General features: G+C 34.8%; 2 protein-coding genes across 2 annotated transcripts; both read right to left on the bottom strand.

The window, feature by feature from the left end:
- Positions 1-2,353: 2,353 nt before the first annotated feature.
- Positions 2,354-3,240, bottom strand: LOC143648054 (keratin-associated protein 13-1-like). Its single transcript, XM_077117665.1, has one exon. It carries the CDS (start codon positions 3,109-3,111, stop codon positions 2,608-2,610), a length of 504 nt encoding a protein of 167 aa, XP_076973780.1. The 5' UTR covers positions 3,112-3,240; the 3' UTR covers positions 2,354-2,607.
- A 17,416-nt stretch (positions 3,241-20,656) lies between these two features.
- On the bottom strand, positions 20,657-21,488 carry LOC143648053 (keratin-associated protein 13-1-like). Its single transcript, XM_077117663.1, has one exon. The coding sequence runs from the start codon at positions 21,448-21,450 to the stop codon at positions 20,938-20,940; it is 513 nt and encodes a 170-aa protein (XP_076973778.1). The 5' UTR covers positions 21,451-21,488; the 3' UTR covers positions 20,657-20,937.
- Positions 21,489-23,572: the final 2,084 nt, after the last annotated feature.

Here is a 23,572-nt window from a genome sequence, read left to right as displayed (position 1 = left end):
GTCATTATTAGTAATTTATTAGTACTAACTCCTGTGTCTTGTTTAGGCTATATGTTTGTTCTGGATAAATTTTCCATCTTTCTTCCATACCTTATGTACTTCTGTATCATATAATACTACTTTTATCTTCTCAAGGAATTTTCTATGGCCTTCTACTGACAGTTTCCACTGTTCTTCAATGTGCTTTATCAAATGGAAATGGATGAGATGGGATTGGGGAAATAGACAATTTTTTTCTTTTTCTTTTCTTTTTTTTTTAGTTTTCAGAGAACTCCTTCTGGGAGTATCAGAGTGATTTTGTTGGGAAGTTTGTAAGATAGATAAGAAAGCTATCAAGTCCTATAATAATTTTCATATTTCCTTGGATTCCTTTTATATTTTATTTTACTTTAAATTTATTAACAGAAAGCTGACCCCCTTTCATTTTGTTTGGCTACTGTGTTGAATTTGGTAATGTGTATATGAAAGAAGTCTTACTTTTTTTTTAACTATTATTATTCATACAGTTAGTTATTGAGATGAGTTTCTTGATACCTACCAGCTTGAATTCTAAATCTGAATAAGATAAGAAACATTAATAATGATAATTAAAATTAATAAGCTGAGACTAATAATATAAGAATCCCTAGCCCAGGTCCCTTAATCTTTAAATTTATTTCTATTTTTACTGGCTATTATGGATACTGCCCATCCAACTAAAGTGACTAGATTCAATAAGAGTTTTCACCTGTTCAGATGATGTAATTTTTATAGTACTGATTGTACCCAGGACTTCAGTAAAGCTAAAAACTGCATATTAAAAAGGCAAGTTCAGTAAAGAACACTAAAAAAAATATTAATTTAAGAAATTAAGTACTTTTAGGTCTTTGATCATAATCTTTGAAAAGCTCGTAATTATCATTGAGTCTTCATTTCTTCGTGTCTAAAGAGGTTAATAATAGATGTTTGCCTTTTTCACAGGGAAAACTGAATAAGAAAAGATTTTACGTAAGATACCTCTTTTGCCCTCTTTTAAATCTTCATGGCCTCACTTAGGATCTCAGGAAAGCTATGAGGAGCAGTTACATGGAAACTTCAACTCATTTTGCACGAATAGCATCTCCCTTCAAACACATGCAACATTTCTTTCATTTTCTATTTGGTCTTGTCTGAGATCATGGGTAGGAAAACAGAAATAGCCCACTGTGATTCCTCGTCTGCACAGTTAGGAACTTCTGAAGAGTTAATATACCTGTAGGGCAATGTTCCAACAATAGAAGAGAGAAGCTTGCTCTGCTGATGAGAACTGGTAGTAGAAAATTGGGAGAGTCATTCTGCATATTTCATAATCAAAGACTCAACTCAAAAACATGCCATTTTATTGGATGTTTCTCTTTCATTCATAAACATTCCATAACCTACTGCACCTGCACCATGGGATTGTGTACCAAATAAACTGCCTGCACCCATGTACTTCTCCTAAATTCTGCTTCTGGAGAAATCAGGCAGCACTAACATCTTGAAGCCTAAATGTAAAACAAATATAAATGTTTGAACAACACGTCTCAGGATTTTAAAGATGTAATAATTACGTTTATTATTTGATTTATTAATATAGTCTACATACCGATTTCTTTAGTACTTTATTATTTCTTGAAACACATGACTTATGAAGGCTAAAAAGTAACATCATTTAATCCCATTTTTGTTGAAATAAACTTGAAAGATATTATTTCAGATATCGAAGGTGTACATTACTCTTAGCTTAATCCAGGTGCAACTTAGAGAAACATTGGGAGGGACTCTCACACCTCCCCACCTAAAACCATGGTGATACTCTTCGCACAGGCATTCAATTGAGGCTAAGGGAATTTTCACCTGGGTAAAGAGGAATTCTGGTACTTTTGCCAACCCATAGTATACAAAGCATGAGCTTTGGGAGTTGCTTAAGCCTCATTTTTAAAAATCTTAAATGAAAATCCACAATCAGATAGTAGACATTTAAAAAAAATTTTTCTCTGTGTGCACGTTACCTTTCAAAGAATATTACATTATTGTTGTCTGCATTGCTACGGTATCTACCAATTTTTAAATTTTCCCTAATAAGTAGAAATGCATGTTCAACAATCTAAAGCACTTCTCACTGCTGCTGGGTTTTATGTCTGTACATACAACACATGAACTTTCAGAAAATGGCTACTTCAGTCAGTCCAGTGTTAATAAAAACTTGCTCAAATCTTTTGAAATTCAAATACTGAACATCCAGTTGTACAGTTATATTGACTTGACTTTAACCTCCAAAATCTCTGAATACCAAAACATTTGTCAGAAAAGACTTTAAAAATAATAAGGCACACAATGTGTTTCAATGCAAGATAACCTATTTATTAGAAGACAATTTTAATTTTCAACAGCTGTGGAGGAACTTTCAATAACTTCTATCAACAGAGCAGCTTTTAGGACATAATTTTGGTTTACTCATTAATTTCAGAGTCTCTCAGAAGTTATCTGAAAGTCAGTGCATCAATGCTTGACAAGTCGATATGTTGGAGACAGAAGAAAATAAGGATAATGATAGCTGGTCTGATTGAAAACAATGGCTGCCCTGAGTACAGATTTTGACTTCACTTAGCAAATGGAACGATAGAAGCCAGATCCACAGGTCGGTATGTAGCAAGAAGGCTGGCAGCTCCTAGAAGGAAAGTAGGATGGGCAGCATAATCCAGAACCATATCCCAGGAAGGGGGAGACACGGGTTCCACAACCCAGTGATCTGAAACCAGTGACTCCACAGCCCAGGGAGTAGCAGCTTCTTGCTCCATAGCCAAGGGAACAGGGGCTCCTAGTGCCATAGTCCAGTGATCTTGGCTGGCAGGGACTGCAGGACACGGAGGTCCTGGGGCGGTAGCAGGACGTCGGGCAGGGCTTGGACACTGCACAGGACACCCCACAGCTGCTGGGCTTGTAGCAGGTCTCCTGACAGCCACTGTAGAGAGAGGTGCTGGGAGAGCACAGGTCAGTGCTGTAGACCAGGTTGCTGGGGTAAGAAAACCCGCAGGAGTAACCTGGGTACCGCAGGGAGCTCCCAAGGGAGCAGGAGGAGAAGTTTCCAGAGCAGCAGTTGGAGTACATGGTGACAAGTGAGGGGAGTTCAGCTGAGTTCCAGTGAGAAGATCTGCGTTTTCATGTTCCCTTCGGGACCGTGGCATTTATATACTGTCACCAGTGGGTGTGGCACAACACAGGGTCATGGTGCTGACTTTGGACGCACTCATTTGCATATGTGTAACTCAACAACCTCTCTAATTGCACTTGGGTTTAAATAGATTTTCCACAAATGGGTTTATTGGTGTTATAATTGTGTTTTGATAGGGCAAAGCTAATGAACTACACCTATGTCATAAATGATGACAGTTGCACATTTTTGCTTATCTCATCCTGTACTGCTGTGACACAGTGCTCCTTACATCCAAGGTGCAGATGGCAATTTTAGCTGAAACAAAGAGATTGAGAGATGAGCATAAACTGAAAGAGAACTTGCCATGTATTTAAAAACAAGATGACTAAAATGGGCTCCATTGCAACAGAATTTGAATGAAGAACACATTGAATGAAGACAGAATTTGAATGAAGTCCCAGGACTTTCAGACATCTCTTCTATTACCTGTTAATCCCAATGTCTTTATGATTAAAACTTCTGAAAATTTTATGAATGCAAGCTTATTGTCTTTTTTCCCAACTACATATATAAATATCCAAAGGTTCAGTCCTCATAAAAAATGTCTAGCTTCACACCGCCCAAGCTTTGAAAAACTTTTTGACACTTCTAGAACCAGTCACCATCCTACATTTTCTTTCCTATATAGGCAGTTTGTTTTTCTGCATCCTCTTTTATGCTGCTGGAAGGACAGTTTAGTTCTAATGGGACCTCTCTAAGGAATTTAAGGCCACACATCACGCAATTCTCCTTCTGTGATGGTTTGAAGTTGTATGAACACAAGAAGAGATCATTTTTTGAGAAGATCAGCTAATCCATTTCTTTGTGTGTAGACCAGTTGTGAGTGGGACCTTTTGATTAGTTAATTACATGGAGATATGACCCACCTCATTCAAGCTGGGTCTTAATCCTCTTTTTTTTTTTTTAATGCGATTTTATTGAGATATACTCAACATAAACAATATGAAGTATACAATCACTGGCTCACAGTATCATCACATAGTTGTGTGTACATTCCCATGATCAATTCTAAAATATTTTCATTACTCCAGAAAAGAAATAAAAATAAAAGCCCCAAATTTCCCATACCCCTTATTCCTACCTATTATTGACCCATAGGATTGCAGATCCATCAACTTTTTTTTTATAATTTTTTATTTTATTTTTTTAAATACAAAAAAAAACACCAAATGAACACAAACATTCCTATTTTGATCACTCTGTTCTACATATATAATCAGTAATTCACAATATCATCACATAGCTGCATATTCATCATCATGATCATTTCTTGGAATATTTGCATCTATTCAGAAAAAGAAATAAAATGAAAACAGAAAAAAAAAATTATACATACCATACCCCTTACCCCTTCCTTTCATTGATCACTAGCATTTCAAACTAAATTTATTTTAACATTTGTTCCCCTATTATTTATTTTTATTCCATATGTTCTACTCGTCTATTGACAAGGTAGATAAATGGAGCATCAGACACAAGGTTTTCACAATCACACAGTCACATTGTGAAAGTTATATCATTATACAATCATCTTCAAGAAACATGGCTACTGGAACACAGCTCTACATTTTCAGGTAGTTTCCTCCAGCCTCTCCATTACATCTTGACTAACAAGGTGATATCTACTTAATGTGTAAGAATAACCTCCAGGATAACCTCTCCACTCTGTTTGGAATCTCTCAACCATAGACACTTTGTCTCATTTCACTCTTCCCCCTTTTGGTCGGTAAGGTTTTCTCAATCTCTTGATGCTGGGTCTCAGCTCATTCTAGGGTTTTTCTCAATCCCTTGATGCTGAGTCTCAACTCATTCTAGGGTTTCTGTTCCACATTGCCAAGAAGGTCCACACCTCTATCTACTTTTTTATTTTTTTTATTTCTTTTTTATTAATTAACGGAAAAAAAGAAAAAAAAGAAATTAACCCAACATTTAGAAATCATACCATTCTACATATGAAACCAGTAACTCTTAACATCATCACATAGATCATCGTGTCTTAGTACATTTGCATCGGTTTAGAAGAACCAGCAACACAACAGAAAAAGATATAGAATGTTAATATAGAGAAAAAAAAATAAAAGTAATAACAATAGTAAAAAAAAAAAAAAAAGACTAACAAACAACCAGACAAAAAAAAACAAAAAACAAAAACAAAAAACAAACAAACAACAAAAAAACCCTATAGCTCAGATGCAGCTTCATTCAGTGTTTTAACATGATTACTTTACAATTAGGTATTATTGTGCTGTCCATTTTTGAGTTTTTGCATCTAGTCCTGTTGCACAGTCTGTATCCCTTCAGCTCCAATTGCCCATTATCTTACCCTGTTTCTATCTCCTGCTGGACTCTGTTACCAATGACATATTCCAAGTTTATTCTCGAATGTCGGTTCACATCAGTGGGACCATACAGTATTTGTCCTTTAGTTTTTGGCTAGACTCACTCAGCATAATGTTCTCTAGGTCCATCCATGTTATTACATGCTTCATAAGTTTATCCTGTCTTAAAGCTGCATAATATTCCATCGTATGTATATACCACAGTTTGTTTAGCCACTCTTCTGTTGATGGAGATTTCGGCTGTTTCCATCTCTTTGCAATTGTAAATAACGCTGCTATAAACATTGGTGTGCAAATGTCCGTTTGTGTCTTTGCCCTTAAGTCCTTTGAGTATATTCCCAGCAATGATATTGCTGGGTCATATGGCAATTCTATATTCAGCTTTTTGAGGAACTGGCAAACTGCCTTCCACAGTGGTTGCACCATTTGACATTCCCACCAACAGTGGATAAGTGTGCATCTTTCTCCGCATCCTCTCCAGGACTTGTCATTTTCTGTTATGTTGATAATGGCCATTCTGGTGGGTGTGAGATGATATCTCATTGTGGTTTTGATTTGCATTTCTCTAATGGCCAGGGACATTGAGCATCTCTTCATGTACCTTTTGACCATTTGTATTTCCTCTTCTGGTAGGTGTCTGTTCAAGTCTTTTTCCCATTTTGTAATTGGGTTGGCTGTCTTTTTGTTGTTGAGTTGAACAATCTCTTTATAAATTCTGTATACTAGACCTTTATCTGATATGTCATTTCCAAATATTGTCTCCCATTGTGTAGGCTGTCCTTCTACTTTCTTGATGAAGTTCTTTGATGCACAAAAGTGTTTAATTTTGAGGAGCTCCCATTTATTTATTTCCTTCTTCAGTGCTCTTGCTTTAGGTTTAAGGTCCATAAAACCGCCTCCAATTGTAAGTTTCATAAGATATCTCCCTACATTTTCCTCTAACTGTTTTATGGTCTTAGACCTAATGTTTAGATCTTTGATCCATTTTGAGTTAACTTTTGTATAGGGTGCGAGATATGGGTCTTCTTTCATTCTTTTGCATATGGATATCCAGTTCTCTAGGCACCATTTATTGAAGAGACTATTCTGTTCCAGGTGAGTTGGCTTGACGGCCTTATCAAAGATCAAATGTCCATAGATGAGAGGGTCTATATCTGAGCACTCTATTCGATTCCATTGGTCGATATATCTATCATTATACCAATACCATGCTGTTTTGACCACTGTGGCTTCATAATATGCCTTAAAGTCAGGCAGCGCGAGACCTCCAACTTCGTTTTTTTTTCCTCAAGATACTTTTAGCAATTCGGGACACCCTGCCCTCCCAGAAAAATTTGCTTATTGGTTTTTCTATTTCTGAAAAATAAGTTGTTGGGATTTTGATTGGTATTGCATTGAATCTGTAAATCAATTTAGGTAGGATTGACATCTTAACTATACTTAGTCTTCCAATCCATGAACACGGTATGCCCTTCCATCTATTTAGGTCTTCTGTGATTTCCTTTAACAGTTTTTTGTAGTTTTCTTTATATAGGTTTTTTGTCTCTTTAGTTAAATTTATTCCTAGGTATTTTATTCTTTTAGTTGCAATTGTAAATGGGATTCGTTTCTTGATTTCCCCCTCAGCTTGTTCATTACTAGTGTATAGAAATGCTACAGATTTTTGAATGTTGATCTTGTAACCTGCTACTTTGCTGTACTCATTTATTAGCTCTAGTAGTTTTGTTGTGGATTTTTCTGGGTTTTCGACGTATAGTATCATATCGTCTGCAAACAGTGAAAGTTTTACTTCTTCCTTTCCAATTTTGACGCCTTGTATTTCTTTTTCTTGTCTAATTGCTCTGGCTAGAACCTCCAACACAATGTTGAATAATAGTGGTGATAGTGGACATCCTTGTCTTGTTCCTGATCTTAGGGGGAAAGTTTTCAATTTTTCCCCATTGAGGATGATATTAGCTGTGGGTTTTTCATATATTCCCTCTATCATTTTAAGGAAGTTCCCTTGTATTCCTATCTTTTGAAGTGTTTTCAACAGGAAAGGATGTTGAATCTCGTCAAATGCCTTCTCTGCATCAATTGAGATGATCATGTGATTTTTCTGCTTTGATTTGTTGATATGGTGTATTACATTAATTGATTTTCTTATGTTGAACCATCCTTGCATAGCTGGGATGAATCCTACTTGGTCATGATGTATAATTCTTTTAATGTGTTGTTGGATACAATTTGCTAGAATTTTGTTCAGGATTTTTGCATCTATATTCATTAGAGAGATTGGTCTGTAGTTTTCTTTTTTTGTAATATCTTTGCCTGGTTTTGGTATGAGGGTGATGTTGGCTTCATAGAATGAATTAGGTAGTTTTCCCTCCATTTCGATTTTTTTGAAGAGTTTGAGGAGAGTTGGTACTAATTCTTTCTGGAATGTTTGGTAGAATTCACATGTGAAGCCGTCTGTTCCTGGACTTTTCTTTTTAGGAAGCTTTTGAATGACTAATTCAATTTCTTTACTTGTGATTGGTTTGTTGAGGTCATCTATTTCTTCTTGAGTCAAAGTTGGTTGTTCATGTCTTTCCAGGAACCCATCCATTTCATCTAAATTGTTGTATTTATTAGCGTAAAGTTGTTCATAGTATCCTGTTATTACCTCCTTTATTTCTGTGAGGTCAGTAGTTATGTCTCCTCTTCCATTTCTGATCTTATTTATTTGCATCCTCTCTCTTCTTCTTTTTGTCAGTCTTGATAAGGGCCCATCAATCTTATTGATTTTCTCATAGAACCAACTTCTGGTCTTATTGATTTTCTCTATTGTTTTCATGTTTTCAATTTCATTTATTTCTGCTCTGATCTTTGTTATTTCTTTCCTTTTGCTTGCTTTGGAATTAGTTTGCTGTTCTTTCTCCAGTTCTTCCAAGTAGACAGTTAATTCCTGCATTTTTGCCTTTTCTTCTTTTCTGATATAGGCATTTAGGGCAATAAATTTCCCTCTTAGCACTGCCTTTGCTGCGTCCCATAGGTTTTGATATGTTGTGTTTTCATTTTCATTTTCCTCGAGGTATTTACTAATTTCTCTTGCAATTTCTTCTTTGACTCACTCGTTGTTTAAGAGTGTGTTGTTGAGCCTCCACGTATTTGTGAATTTTCTGGCACTCCGCCTATTATTGATTTGTCTTAATTCTCTTAATGGAATCCTTTAAAAGAGGATGAAAGACAGTCGGTAGACATAGAAAAAGGCCCCAGAGAAGCATAGAGGGAAGTACACACAGAAGCTAAGAGAGACCGTCGCTAAAAGGAAGAAACAAACAGAAGCTCAAAAAAGATCACTCGAGCTGGAAGCTGGAAGCAATGAAATCTGAGAGAGAAGAGAGAGGCCAGGAGATCTACAGTGAGTCTTCCCATGTGACAGAAGAGATGAAGATCGCCAAGGGTCAATTTGGAGTACACAGTTTGCTTCTGCTGATGTCTTTACTGAGACATTTTCATGATCTTAGAACTGTAAACATCTAAGCTTATTTATTGACATTGTTAAAAGTCCATGACTGATGTATTTCATTTCATCAGCTTTAGCAAAATAAAACACCTTCTTAGATGATTGTTTCTTTAATGTCTCTATCAATCTCTTTCTCTTTCTTGTTTTCCTTACAAGATTTTTCTGAATTTAAATTTGATTTTATTTATATTTTCCTTTGTGTTGTTTGGTTTAATGGTTTCTTTTGGTTTTTCTTTTGCTCCTGCTAAACTCTGGCTTCACATTTGGGGAAAGAAAAGTTGGTTAGATATATTTTCTTAAAGCTTCACCAACAGCTTCTAAGTTCATTCACTAAATATTCACCGATAAAATACACCAGTTTATGTTTTAGAATAAGGAAGATAACTTAATGGAGATATATTTCCTATTTAAATAAAATTATTAAAATCTTTCAACAATAATGCTACAAATCTTCTATTTTCTCAATTAAAATTTATTTCAACTTTAAAAAACAGTGCCATGTAAGACTTCTAAAGGTTAGAGGAATGAGGAAAGAAGCATTTGGACTAAACTGAAATGATTTTTCTGTGAGTCCTTTATTTGCTGTTCTTCTCAACCAACACTGATTTATCCTTACTTTGTTTCCCAAAGTATGGTAAGTTTCTGATCAAATTATTGTGGGTCTTATGTCTTCCATATTTTTTCTGCTTTTAAACAAAGTTCTTTGAAAATATCATTATTACAAAACTTAAGACCTAAACGGGAGGCAAAAATTTCTCTGACAAAGATTAATAATTTTTTCTTCAGTGATATAGACTTTGTTTAAGATTCTTCTCTGAATCAGTTGAAATGTCAAGAGGCATTTTTCTCTTCCCTTTGCATTTAAACCTCTAAACTTTCATCCATTTTAAGTTGATGTAAATTTAAGAAGAGTTTGTAAACTCCTCAATCTTAAGTCAATCCCAGAATTTATAATTTGTTCTGTATTATTTAGAACCCCACCAGTGGTTTGTTGTGCTTTAAATGAGTTATTTATCAAGAATTCAAAATTAAGATATTTCACATAAAACGTATGACTGGCTATATATCAATGGACTCTGAACTTTTGGTTGTGGACTTCTACCTCTATGTTATACATTAGACAGTCTTTGTCTTTGAAGTATGTTTCTAACAGAATCTCATACATAGTTTATAATTACAACTTTCATTATTCACCTACTTCTCTTCTAGAAATTACCTATCAACTTATCACTAACATGTCAGGAATCTCACTTTGACTACTAATCTCAGTTAGACTTCTTTAAGCTTATCAAGATAAATTTGAAGGCTTTTGCATTTCACATTACGGAATTTGGTTTCATCAGAAAAGGATGCCATGGCTAGTTTCCTGCATGCAATGTTAAAATATATTTATTCTTGTCAATATGTTCTTAGTATTTTTTCTATGGTGATATTTTTATTAAAATTTTTCATGCCAGAGATACATAAATGTTTTTGAATAATTATATTTAATGAAGTATGTGATGTGTGTTTTTCTATAGTATATCCAGAAAACAAGGACTGAAAACATTGACTCAAATGCAAGTAGTGAATTTTTGAAGTGATCCCAGTAAATACCAGTGGGTGAGGAGGAAAATGTTATAAGAAATGGAAGGATGACAAGGGTACATTGAGCCTGCTGCCACTGTAGACATAATGGGCTCAATCCTAGTGGTGATTCCTTATGCAGTCCATTGAAAACACTAGTGAGTTGAAAAAGTTGTTAGACTGAGTTTTGCAGATATCCCTAGTGATCAGTCTTCTGAGTGTACATTTGAGTACTCAGGAGATACAGGCTCAGTGTTGACCGCTCTGTTGAGGGTGGGGTGTTACTTTGAAAAGCAGAAATACAAAAGGTCTGGACAAGAATAAGGTGAAATCTCCATAGATGACATGGAATGATCAAAAAAGAAGATGTGATGACCTTTGGTAAGTTCAGGTCATAACGTACTGAGCTACAGTTTAAAGAAGGTGCATGTGATATAGAAATGGGAGGTACTTTTAGGAAGACAAATTTTACACCCACAAAAGTTACATTTAGATGCCCATAAATTTGGTAGGTTTCACCTACCAGCATTTAAACTATTTAGCTATCTATATTGTCACCTTCACTGTAGTTAATCACCTATTGAATCTATATGGTATGAAAGAAAAAGAAATCAATCAAAATGACATAATATCAGCAATTCAACATAGCTTGAAATATCAGAACCATCCTTCCCACTGAGAAACAAAAGAACAAAAAAGGCCCGTTAAAATTAAAAAAAAAAATTATATCTCTTTTGAAAACTTCTGAGAAAAAACAAAGCATATTAAAATTTTCAAGAAATTATATAGGTCATGTTTGAAGCAATGAGAAATCAACCTACTATTTGACTTATTCTTGTACTAAAGTTATACACTGATTTTGAAATTAGTAAGAGTCTAACAGGGTCCAGAGCAGATTGGAATTGGGGCCAACAAAGGAATTGGGGGCCCAGAGGAAACAATCCAGGTATTGAAGGGTCAATTCCTAAAAGTAAAATTGAGTTTCTGTGAAACAACCTCTTACAGGGAATAAAGCTTAGGTTTGAAGTATCTCAATAATCTGAGCCTAAAAGCCTGCCAGAAATGTAAGTAAATATTATCTAGAGAAAAGTAAAGTTATCCAGAACTTTTTTACATATACTCTTAAAATATAGTAATATGAGAGGATAAAACCAAAACATAAGAGAACATAACAAAATAGAATCTGACCCAGAAGGTCCAGATAATTGATGCACGAAAAATCAGTTAGATCGAGGTAGGAATTAATAATAGAAAGTAAGAAAGTGTTATTTCCAAGAAGAATTATGTTTAAAGAACTAAAGATATATCAGGAATTTTGGCGCAAATCTAAAAACCATGTAAAAGAACCCATTTCAAAGTTTAGAAATTTAAAATATAATAACATTTAAAAAATCAATTCATGGGTTTAAGAGGAAGTTAGACATAATTGAACAATTAGTTAATGGTAAACAGAAAAGAGCGAAAATCCCAAAGTAAAGAACGAAGAAAAAAAAAAACTATAAGAGGCATATGGAACATAGTAAAAATGTCTCTCTTTAAATTTAAATCTAAGAAAGCAAATGGGAGTGATAAATGTGCAAAACCAAAATTTACAGTGACTATGGATGAGAATTTACCAAACTGATGAAAATAATCACCTCATATGGAGCAACAAACAAACAAACTCAAAGGATACAGAAGATGCAAATGGTAAGATTTTAAAAATTGATTAATGGTGTCAATGATGAGAACATTGTACTCAACCACTTCAGAATACCCATTCTTTTCAAGTATCTATGGAACATTACCGAATTAGATACTATGCTGGGCCAAAGAACACATTTTGCCAGATTTCAAAGGAAAGGCACAGGTGGAGTAATTTTTCTGACTTACTAGAAACACAGAAATCGGCAAAAACAAAATCCACTGGTAAATAGTCACAAATTTGGAAATTAAGCACTATACTTCCTAATAATTCATGATCAAAGGGAAAAGCAAAGTTAAAATATGAAAATAAACAATTAAACCATTCTCAGGGAGAAAATTATAGCCTTGAACATATATATTTTAAAAGAATGAATTCTGAAAACCATGACCTAATGTCAATATCCAGAAGTTAAAATGGGAAATCACATTGACACCAATTAAGCAAAAGGAGACGACTAGGGAGAAAACCATACGTAAAATACAAAATCAATAAATCTGGATAATCAGACATCTTGACAATATATTGACTGATACTCTATACAGAAGCACAGATGTGTTGGGAAAATATAGTTCTATAACATAGTGTGCTAGTCCAGATCCTTCAAGAAGTAGATGCCAAGTTGAACTTAATGACAAAAGAAATGTATTAGGGAAAAGACTGTGGTAGTAAATGGTTAGAAAATGGTGAAAGATTGGGAGAGAAAGAGAGGAAGAAGATGCTTGAGATTGCTGTGCACTCTAAAAGATGGTTTGTCACGGCTATCAGGAAATACCTTGAATAGCAATTCAAGGTGGCAATTAAAAGAGGTCCCTATCTCACAGGTTCAGACTTCACTGGAATCTTTGCTATGCTCAGTCAGCACTGTTCCTGCTAGTGTAAATTATGGCTTCAGTACAAACACATCATTAGGTTTCAGTCTATACCGAGTGACATCTTTTGTGTATTAAGTCTCCTGTAGTCAAAGATCTGAGGAGTGCATTGTCAGGGCCGGACATGTACAGATGAAAATATGATGAGACCATGGGTCAGTGCAAATATGTTCACTCATCCCTTAACATCATTTCTGTAGGGTCAGGACATTTGAAGCTCTTTATAAGCACCTCAGTTGGTTTCCACTGTGGCTATCTCAGTTCTGTCCCTTCCAGTAACCATGTCTTTAAATATTTGTCCAGAATTCTTTTAAGTCCTGGTCATCAACACCCTCAATTTGACTTGACTAACATATTTCCCTACTAATGGACATGACACACTTGGTAAAAACATGCAATAAATAAACAATTATTTTTCAGATGAGAAGGAATTGTGACAAGAAGCGTCATTCTTTAGTAGGTTCCTCATTAGGGTAGATGTTCTGCCTCTAATCCAATGATATTCAAGAAAGATACTGTATCACATTCCCCACATTTTAAATAACTATCTTCACCCCACATAGCCAGAACCAGACTCATGAAGCATACACCAAGGGGAAAAGAAGATGATTGGATGAACATTAGTGTAAAACAATCACAGCATTTATTGTGTAATAGCAAAATTATAGACCCACCAATACAATTTATGGAAAACTATAAAATGCAATCATGGAGTTACACAAAAGCAAATGAATGAGCACAAATATAGAAATCTTGACCCCTTAGGGTACCACTGATATATAGGATATATAGGAAGCCCTGTCCAGTAGATAAAATTAGAACTCAGAATTCTCTTATTATAACTCAGCTGAAACTCACTTCTGTCAAATTTATTCCAATTGCAACTCTGAAGATGTCTCTTCTCACTTTCTTGCGGTTGTACGCTTTACCCAGACTTCTTCTGTGGCTCTTCCTACCCTGGAGTCTGGTCCACAGCACTGACCTCTGCTCTCCAAGCACCAGCCATCCGGGCTCACCGCTTCTTTGGCTCTGTGCCTGCTGCCAGACAACCAGTGAGGTGTCCTTTCTATTCCAGATGTCTTGCTACTACTGTAAGACTGCCAAACTCTGTGCTCCCTGCCAAGTGACTTATGCTTGGCTTCTAAGCTTTGGTGCATGGTCTTCAAACTTTTGGTAAACTCCCCATATTCCGACTTAATCCTGTGGTTTCCATCCGTGGGATGTGGGCCCAACACTTTTCATATGTGGATCCAGGTTTACTGACCAACTTCCTTCTCCTCTACAAGCTGTAAATCTTTTTCTTAACCAACTTGTGAATCTGGATTCTATTAGTCATGAGTTTCATAATCCAGAAATTTAAACATAATACTTTTTATATCAAGAACTATACTGCATATTGACACCAGGTGTTATTGTTAGCCTGCCAATTTGACTTTTACTCTAAACCACAATAGGTTAGGTATAATTTGAATTCCAGTAACTCAAAATTGTATTCATTAGAGAAAGATGCTAAGACTGTATCCTTCTGATTATGCAAATACACAATATTGAAGCATATTTCCTCTTAATATACTTCCTAGTTATTGCCCATAGGGGATTTTTTTCCATTTTAAAACTGAAAAGAAAAGTTACAAGTTTAAATACAAACATGGTATATGACATATGCAAATGTTTTAATAGTCTTTCATCACTTTGTGACTTCAAAACTACTTGTAGGTATCTGTCTGAACTTTTGTTACATCTTATATTTATCATTTTAAAAATTTTCATTCTGAAGAGTAAAATAGTCCAATTTCCTTATTGACATGAAAGGAGTTATTTCGTATTTCCAATTTCCTCTATCAAAATAATTTGGTAAAATGAAAGCAAAAGTATACATTGTTAAAACCACAAAAATTTAATGTTTTGCTTTTTGTTTTGTAGGGAGTCAGACACTTTAACATATTTTTGGAAAATAAATATAAGTTGTAAGAAATAGTAGACTGATTATATTGCATAATAATGGAAGACAAAATGCAATTTATGTAAGACATTGTAGGATATGTGAAAAACCGGAATAAAGATATCAATAAGGTGTTAGATGTCAGTGAGTTAAATATTGGTAACCATGTTAGGTCCCCCCTTACAACCAGGTAAGAAATCAGTCAAACCCCAAATGAAACTTCTACCTTACAACATTTATTTATAAGTAGTCGGGGCATATTTTCACATAATCAGCTATATAATTTTGAAGAAATCCCATTTCTCTTTCTTTTTAAAGTGGCTCAACTGATACCACATGCATGCAAAACAAGCAAAGAAAATCCCAGAAAACTCAAACCCAAATGTTTTAAACAACTCAAATATTCTCTTGTTGTGGAATTCAGCTGAATTTCTAGGCAGGTGAAAATCCATGGATCACCAATTAACCCCCAATGCTTTATTCATCAGTCAAAGACAATATTACTAAAGTTACAAATGGCATAGATTCCTACTCCCAGGGCAATCACATGTCCTGGTTTATTCCTGCTATTGCAGAACCCTGTCTCATTTCACAACTGTCTCAGATTTTTCACTTTTTGTTTACAATCATAAATATTTGCACTAAAAATTAGCCATGAATGTTAGGAGAAAACCATTCACTTTTAATATAGTGGGATAGAAACATGTATACATCAACACACTTTGCATTTTAAAGGATTGTTAAATCCTAAAGAAGATAAGGCTTATCTCACCCTTTTTTCTCCATGCCTTTTGTACACAGCACTACAGTTATCCTTTCAGAGACAGCATGGAGAACAATATCTGGAAAGCAATTTACATTCAGTTGCAGGGGATTGGACAGGCCAAGGCTTCAAATATGGGTGGTAGATCATTTGTTGTCCTAATTTAGCAAGTAGTCCTACAGATGTTTCCACACCCTGCCAGATGATGTATTAATAGTCTCTAGGCAACCAGTAGGCAGAGTCAGAGGGAATTCGAGAATTACTGGTTAACATTATATGAAATATGTGCATGAAAACGAATATGAGAATTTATGCTTTAGAACACGTGAAGAATTATCTGCATGATATTGCCACTAAAGTTTGACCACTTATTGTATTGTGCAAATATACAATTATTTATTTTGTTGTTAAGGATACCTTTGTTTTTGAAGTTTTGTAAAGTCCTTTCAAGAACAATGAATTAAAAACAAAAGTTCATATTCAATAGAAAGAAATCAGTACTGTATTTTTATTACTAAAGAGTATTGATGGTGAATATATAACTTGCCCCAAAATTTGATGAAATTTGCCATCTAATATGGGTGTCAGTAGCTTCATTTGTCCACATGAATAGCAAAGACATAACTTTGCTAAAGAAGCTTCAGTGTCTACTTCAAAGTAGTTATGTTAAGAATGTTTCTTGCATAATATTCCCTCATATGTATATTATGTAGCATTTATACAAAATTATGTCCCAAAATATATACAACGTTGATGAAACTTGAGGACATAATGCTCAGTGAAATAAGTCAAACACAGGACAGATACTGTATGATTCCATTATTATGACTCTGATAAAGCCACCAGTGTTTTGGAGCAGCTAGAAGGAAAAATTTGAGTTGAGGGCATGGTAGCCTATGACAAACTCTGGGAACCATTCTGTAGCTGTTGGTTGAAGTGTGTTTTGAAAATTGCTGCTTTTTTTCTTTCCTTTCTTTGTATATATGCTATATTTTACAACTAAAAAAATGTTTGAAAAAAAGCTACAGGCAGTTATAGTAATATTAGATAAATAAATTCCTGAAATAATAATTTGAAAATATTTAGTAACATAGCTCACTATTACAGCCAAGTTGATATTTCTAATAACTTTTTACTTGGTATTTTGAGAACACACACAGTTTTGATAGTTAATCAAATGATCTTTAAGATACTGTTTAATATTTAGAATTCAAGTAACTGATATTTGTATTATAGATTTTTTCCTTCCTTGCTTTAATTTTAAGTTAGTTTATGAAACATATTGTACAAGCAAGCTTTTCAATGATTACTTAGATTTTTTTTTCAATATGCCTATGAATAATGGATACTAACTTAAATATACATTTTAGGTGGTTAAGATTTCCATATGTTAATTGTAAAATTATCTGTATCTTCATATAACAGTAACATGGGTCACTCCTATAGCAATGCAGATATTTGTAAGAACTTTCTACTTGATATTTTGAGAACATTCACAGTGTTCACAGCTGATCAAATAGTATGTAAGTTAGTGTTTATGCAGGTTTTTCCCTGTTGCCTTAATTTTAAATTGATTTATGAAACTTACTGTGCAAACACAGGCTTTTCAATGATTATATGGATACTTTATTTAAATATGCCTATGATTAAGCTAAGATATCCATTGTTGGTGGTTCTACTGCATTGTTTGTTTTCTTAAATGAAAAAATTTAGAAAAAAATAAAATAAAAAATGTTTCTTGCAAAAATGATTATATATCATTAGTACTTGTACAAGATGAATTAAGATTTCTCTCTGATGTGCATGTTTTCATTTTGGTCAAATAACTATTCAACATTATTTTAGGTTATGCTAAATCCCAAGATTTTTTGTGCATATACTAAAGAAATAAAAAGTGAGCTAATAAAGTATCCTTTCATCAGCAGAAGGACGTATTCACAAAGAATTATATGAAACCACTTTTTATCAGATTTGTCAAAAGCCTTCAAAAAGAAAATTAATTAATTCCAAAAATGGTTTGATTTCAATATCCAATTCAAAGAATCAAAATAAATGTTTGAAATGTTGTTTTGAGAATTCTAATATAAATTCTTTTAAAAAGTTAATATGAAAGATAAAATTGTTTTATCAGTAATAAAACAAATAAAAACTTTAGTAATGGATAATATGATAAATAAAGTAATATTTCTATGCAGCAGAAATGCAGCTCTATTTATAATAAACACCTAAACATAATTATATCCAATCAAGTCATATTCTACTGGTCAAAATGGAAGTTATAGTTTTAAAAGTTAAAACATTCTTTAATATCTAGATTAAGTTATTTTGGCAATGCTTTTCCTTACTTCGTTAAAATCCTCTTCTGCTTCTGTCTATATTTCGATAATAACTTTGAAACTTTTTAGGATTTTTGATCATTATTATTAATTTCCCCTGATATAAATTTTCCATGGTAGATTCTCAATCTTTCTTCCACAGCTTATGTTACTTCTGCATCATATAATACTACTTTTCTCAAGTACTTCCAAATGACATTCTGTGGGATATTTCCACAATTCTACAGTGTAACTCACCAAAGTGGGATAGAATTTGAGGATTAGGTAAATGTCACAGGAATGTGGCAATTTCACTTTTTTTTTTTTCCAGAGAATTCCTTCTAAGTGTAAAAGTGGGAGTAGAGGAAGATAATAAATCTATCAAGTTAGGTAATAATTTTGTTTATTTCCTTGGGTTCCCTTCTATTATTAATTTATCAACAGAAGCTGGTTCCCTTGAATTTTGGGTTGCAGATGTTGAATTTATACTATGTGGATATGAGAAAGAGTCTTATGGTTCACATAAGCTATTGAAGTTTTATAGTTATAGTTATTGAGTTAATTATTGAGAAAGAGATTGTCTTGCTACTCACCGCCTTGAATCCTAAATCTGAATACACTAATTGACACTTATAACAGAGTTAAAATAAACAATGCAAGATTTTTCATAACCTTCAGAATCTCTAAATGTTTTCTTGTGAACTGTCTGTTGTGAAATATTTCTCCATCAGCTTATAGTTGATTATTATAATATATACAGTGTTTTGGAAAGAAGTGAGTTAACCATTCCTTGTCCTTCTTCCCATGAATTATATTTTGATTTTGCTTTTATTCTTTGTTGTGGATACCACTCATAAGTCTATATCCAATAAGAGTTTTCACCTGTTCAGAATAAACGACTTCTATAGTACCAGTGGTACTCAGGAAACTTTGGTTATATTAAGTCTGCAAATTAAAAATAAATGCATGGAAAGAACACCAAAACAAGATTTTTTAAGAGAACACATACAGCTAGCCCTTTGATGTATCTCCTTTAAAGCCTCAAATCTTCATGTAGTCGCCATTTCTTCATGTTGGAAAAGGTCTATAATGCATTATGTTTGCTTTCACACAGGGCTGTCTGAGTAGCAAATGGACGTGTTTTATCAGAAATTCCCTTTGCCTGCTTTTAAGTCTTGATGTCCTCATCTAGCATCTCAGACAAGCTATGGTGCAGAGTTTCATGGAGATTTCAACTTACATTGTACAAGCAGCATCTTCCGCCAATCATGTGCAACATTTCTTTCACTTTCTACCTGGGCATCTCTGGGACCACAACCAGGAAAGCAGAAATAGCTCCCTGGGAATCCTCCTTTGCACAGCTTTGAAGTTCCAGAAAGTTAATACACACCTGGAACAATGTTCAAGCAATGGTAGATAGAGACTAATGGCTAAATGCACATTCGTGTTTATTAGGTACAGGGAAAGATTATTTTGAGAGTTATTTATACATTCCAAGAAAGGTCCTGGCAGGATTATGTCCCAATTTCCCATCATATAAACAATTTTTTTTAAATATGTACTTTTTGGGATTTTCTGTCTTTCTTACACTCACACCTGCTTCCTGGGATTATGTGCCAAATAAATGGCCTACATCCAGGTACTTGTTCATAATTGTGTTTTGGCAGAAATCAGGCTAAGACCAAAGAATATATACATCTGTTCTTCCCTGCTCAGGTATTTAAAATGGTGTTGTTTATGTTTGGTTATTTAATTTGTTATAACATTTTACTTGCTGATTTCCATAGTATTTTATTATTTTCTGAAATACTTGATCTGTGAAAGATAAAAACTATATAACTTAATACCTCTTTTGTTGAGATTAACTTGAAAGTTAATATTAGTGAATCAAAGATACATATTGCTCTTAGCTTGATTCAGGTTGTGACTTAGAGAAGAATCCAGAGGGAATTTCACACCTCCCGGCCCACTCACTCCACACCAGTTACCACTGTGAATGTCTTTACATATGGGTACAATTCAGGCTAAGGGATTCCTCACCAGGGGAAGGCAGACACTCTGGCATTTTTACCAAACTACAATGAGCAAACTATCTGCCTCGGGAGTTGTTTATGCCTCAATTTTTTCCACCTGCAAATCCACACTCAGACACTAAACATTTTAAAAACTTCTTTCTGAGTGTACATTAACCATTTAAATTGCATTATTTTATGTTTTTCCAGGATTCTTAGTCTAAGTACCAGTTTTCCAGTTTCCATTAATTGACAGAAATGAATATCCCCTAATTTGGGGCCTGTTTCCTTGAAGATGAAAAATGTCTATTCATACAAAATTAGAATTTCCAGAAAATAACCAGTTCCATAAGGAAGGAATACAAACAATATCAACAAAAACATCCTCAAATCTATCAAATTGTATGTGCCCAATGATCAGATGACAAAGATTTTATAAATAACAAGTCAAACAATATATTTCGAGGCAAGATTAAATTCTTATTAGATTGAAAATTTATTTTCAAGTGTTCTTAGATGAAGTTCTGATAGCTTATATTCCATTAAGTGTAGTTCTTAGAACTACATTTGGGTACATTCCATTTCAGAGCCTGTCAGAAGTTGTCTGGCTATCAGAACTTCTATGCTTGACAAATCAATATACTAGACAGGAGAAAATAGGGATAACGGTAATGGGTGTGAATGAAAGGTGGCTGCCCTGAGTATAGATCTTGACCTATAGATTCTTTAGAAACTGGCATTCAGCAAGTTGAATGATAGAAGCCGGATCCACAGGTTGGTCTGTAGCAAGAAGGCTGGCAGCTCCTAGAAGGAAGGTAGGATGGGCAGCATAATCCGGAACCATATCCCAGGAAAGGGGAGACACGGGTTCCACAACCCAGTGATCTGAAACCAGTGACTCCACAGCCCTGGGAATAGCAACTTCTTGCTCCAAAACCTAGGGAACAGGTGCTCCTAGTGCCACAGTCCTGAGACCTTGTGTAAGCTGGCTGGCAGGGACTGCAGTGCACGGAGGTTCTGGGGCGGTAGCAGGACGTCGGGCAGGGATTGGACACTACACACGACACCCCACAGCTGCTGGGCTTGTAGCAGGTCTCCTGACAGCCACTGTAGAGAGAGGTGCTGGGAGAGCACAGGTCAGTGCTGTAGACCAGGTTGCTGGGGTAAGAAAACCCGCAGGAGTAACCTGGGTACCGCAGGGAGCTCAGAAGAGAGCAGGAAGAGAAGTTTCCAGAGCAGCAGTTGGAGTACATGGTGACAGGTGAGGGGAGTTCAGCTGAGTTCCAGTGAGAAGATCTGCGTTTTCATGTTCCCTTCGGGACCGTGGCATTTATATACTGTCACCAGTGGGTGTGGCACAACACAGGGCCATGGTGCTGACCTTGGACTCCCTCATTTGCATATGTGTAACTCAACAACCTCTCTAATTGCACTTGGGTTTAAAAAGATTCTCCACAAATTGGGTTTATTGGTGTTATAATTGTGTTTTGATAGGGCTAAGCTAATGAACTATACCTATGTCATAAATGATGACAGTTGCACATTTTTGCTTATCTCATCCTGTACTGCTGTGACACAGTGCTCCTTACATCCAGATGCAGATGGCAATAGTAGCTAAAACAAAGAGATTGAGAGATGAGGATAAACCGAAAGAGAACTTGCCATGTATTTAAAAACAAGATGACTGAAACGGGCTCCATTGCAACTGAGTTTGAAGGAAGAACACAGAGAAGTTCCAGGACTTTCAGACATCTGTTCTAATAGCTGTTAATCCCAATATCTTTATATTTAAATCTTCCAAAAATTATATGAATGCAAGCTTATTGTCTTTTTTTCTCATCCATATATATAAATATCCAAAGATTCAGTTCTCATAAAAAATGTCTAGCTTCACACCGTCCAAGCTTTGAAAAACTTTTGACACTTCTAGAACCAGTCACCATCCTACATTTTCTTTCCCATATATGCAGTTTGTTTTTCTGCATCCTCTTTTATGCTGCTGGAAGGACAGTTTACTTCTGATGGGACCTCTCTAAGGAATTTAAGGCCACACATCACACAATTCTCTTTCTGTGATGGTTTGAAGTTGTATGAACACAAGAAGAGATCATTTTTCGAGAAGATCAGCTAATTTATTCCTTTGTGTGTAGACCAATTGTGAGTGGGACCTTTTGATTTGTTAATAGCGTGGGGAGGTGACCCACCTCATTCAAGCTGGGTCTTAATCCTCTTACTGGAATCCTTTAAAAGAGGATGAAAGACAGTCAGTAGACATAGAAAAAGGCCCCAGAGTAGCATAGAGGGAAGTACACACGGAAGCTAAGAGAGACAGCCGCTAAAAGGGAGCAACAGGCAGCTCAAAAAAGTCCATTCGAGCCGGGAGCTGGAAGCAATGGAATTGAGAGAGAAGAGAGAGGCCAGGAGATCTACCGTGTGTCTTCCCATGTTTGAAGAGTTGAGGATTGCCAGTAGCCAATTTGGGGTAGAAGGTTTGCTTCTGCTGATGCCTTTACTGAGACATTTTCATGGTCTTATAACTATAAACCTCTAAGCTAATTTATCGACATTGTTAAAAGTCAGTCCATTTCTGATGCATTGCATTTCATCAGCTTTAGCAAAATAAAACACCTTCTAAGGTGACTGTTTCTTAATGTCTCTCTCAATCTCTCTCTCTTTCTTTCTCTTGTTTCCTTTACAAGATTTTTCTGAATTTAAATTGGATTTTGTTTATTTTTCCCTTTGTCTCATTTTGTTTAATGGGTTTCTTTTTGTTTTTCTTTTGATCCTGCTAAACTCTGGCTTCACAGTTGCGGAAGGAAAAGTTGGTTAGATGTATTTTCTTAAAGCTTTGCCAAATGCTCCTAAATTCATTCACTAATTATTCAGTGATAAAATATGCCAGTTTATGTTTAAGAATAAGAAAGATAATGGAAATATATTTCCTATTTAAATAAAATTATTATAATCTTTCAACAATGATGCTACAAATCTTGTATTTTCTCAATTAAAATTTATTTCAACTTTAAAAAGCAATGCTATGTAGGACTTCTAAAGGTTAAAGGAATGAGGAAAGATGTGTTTGGGCCAAACTGAAATGACTTTTTTGTGACTCCTTTATTTGCTGTTCTTCTCAACCAACACTGATTTATTCTTACTTTGTTTCCCAAAGTATGGTAAGTGTCTGATCGAATTATTGTGGGTCTTATGTCTTTCATATTTTTTCTACTTTTAAACAGATTTCTTTGAAAATATCATTATTACAAAACTTAAGATCCAAAGGGGAGGCAAAAATTCCTCTGACAAAGATTGATAATTTTTTCTTCAGTGACTATAGAATTTGTTTAAGATTCTTCTCTGAATCAGTTAAAATGTCAA

This window comes from Tamandua tetradactyla, chromosome 10 (assembly GCF_023851605.1).
Source record: "Tamandua tetradactyla isolate mTamTet1 chromosome 10, mTamTet1.pri, whole genome shotgun sequence".
Classification (NCBI taxonomy): Eukaryota; Metazoa; Chordata; class Mammalia; order Pilosa; family Myrmecophagidae; genus Tamandua; species Tamandua tetradactyla.
This window is presented reverse-complemented; position numbering and strand designations above follow the sequence as displayed.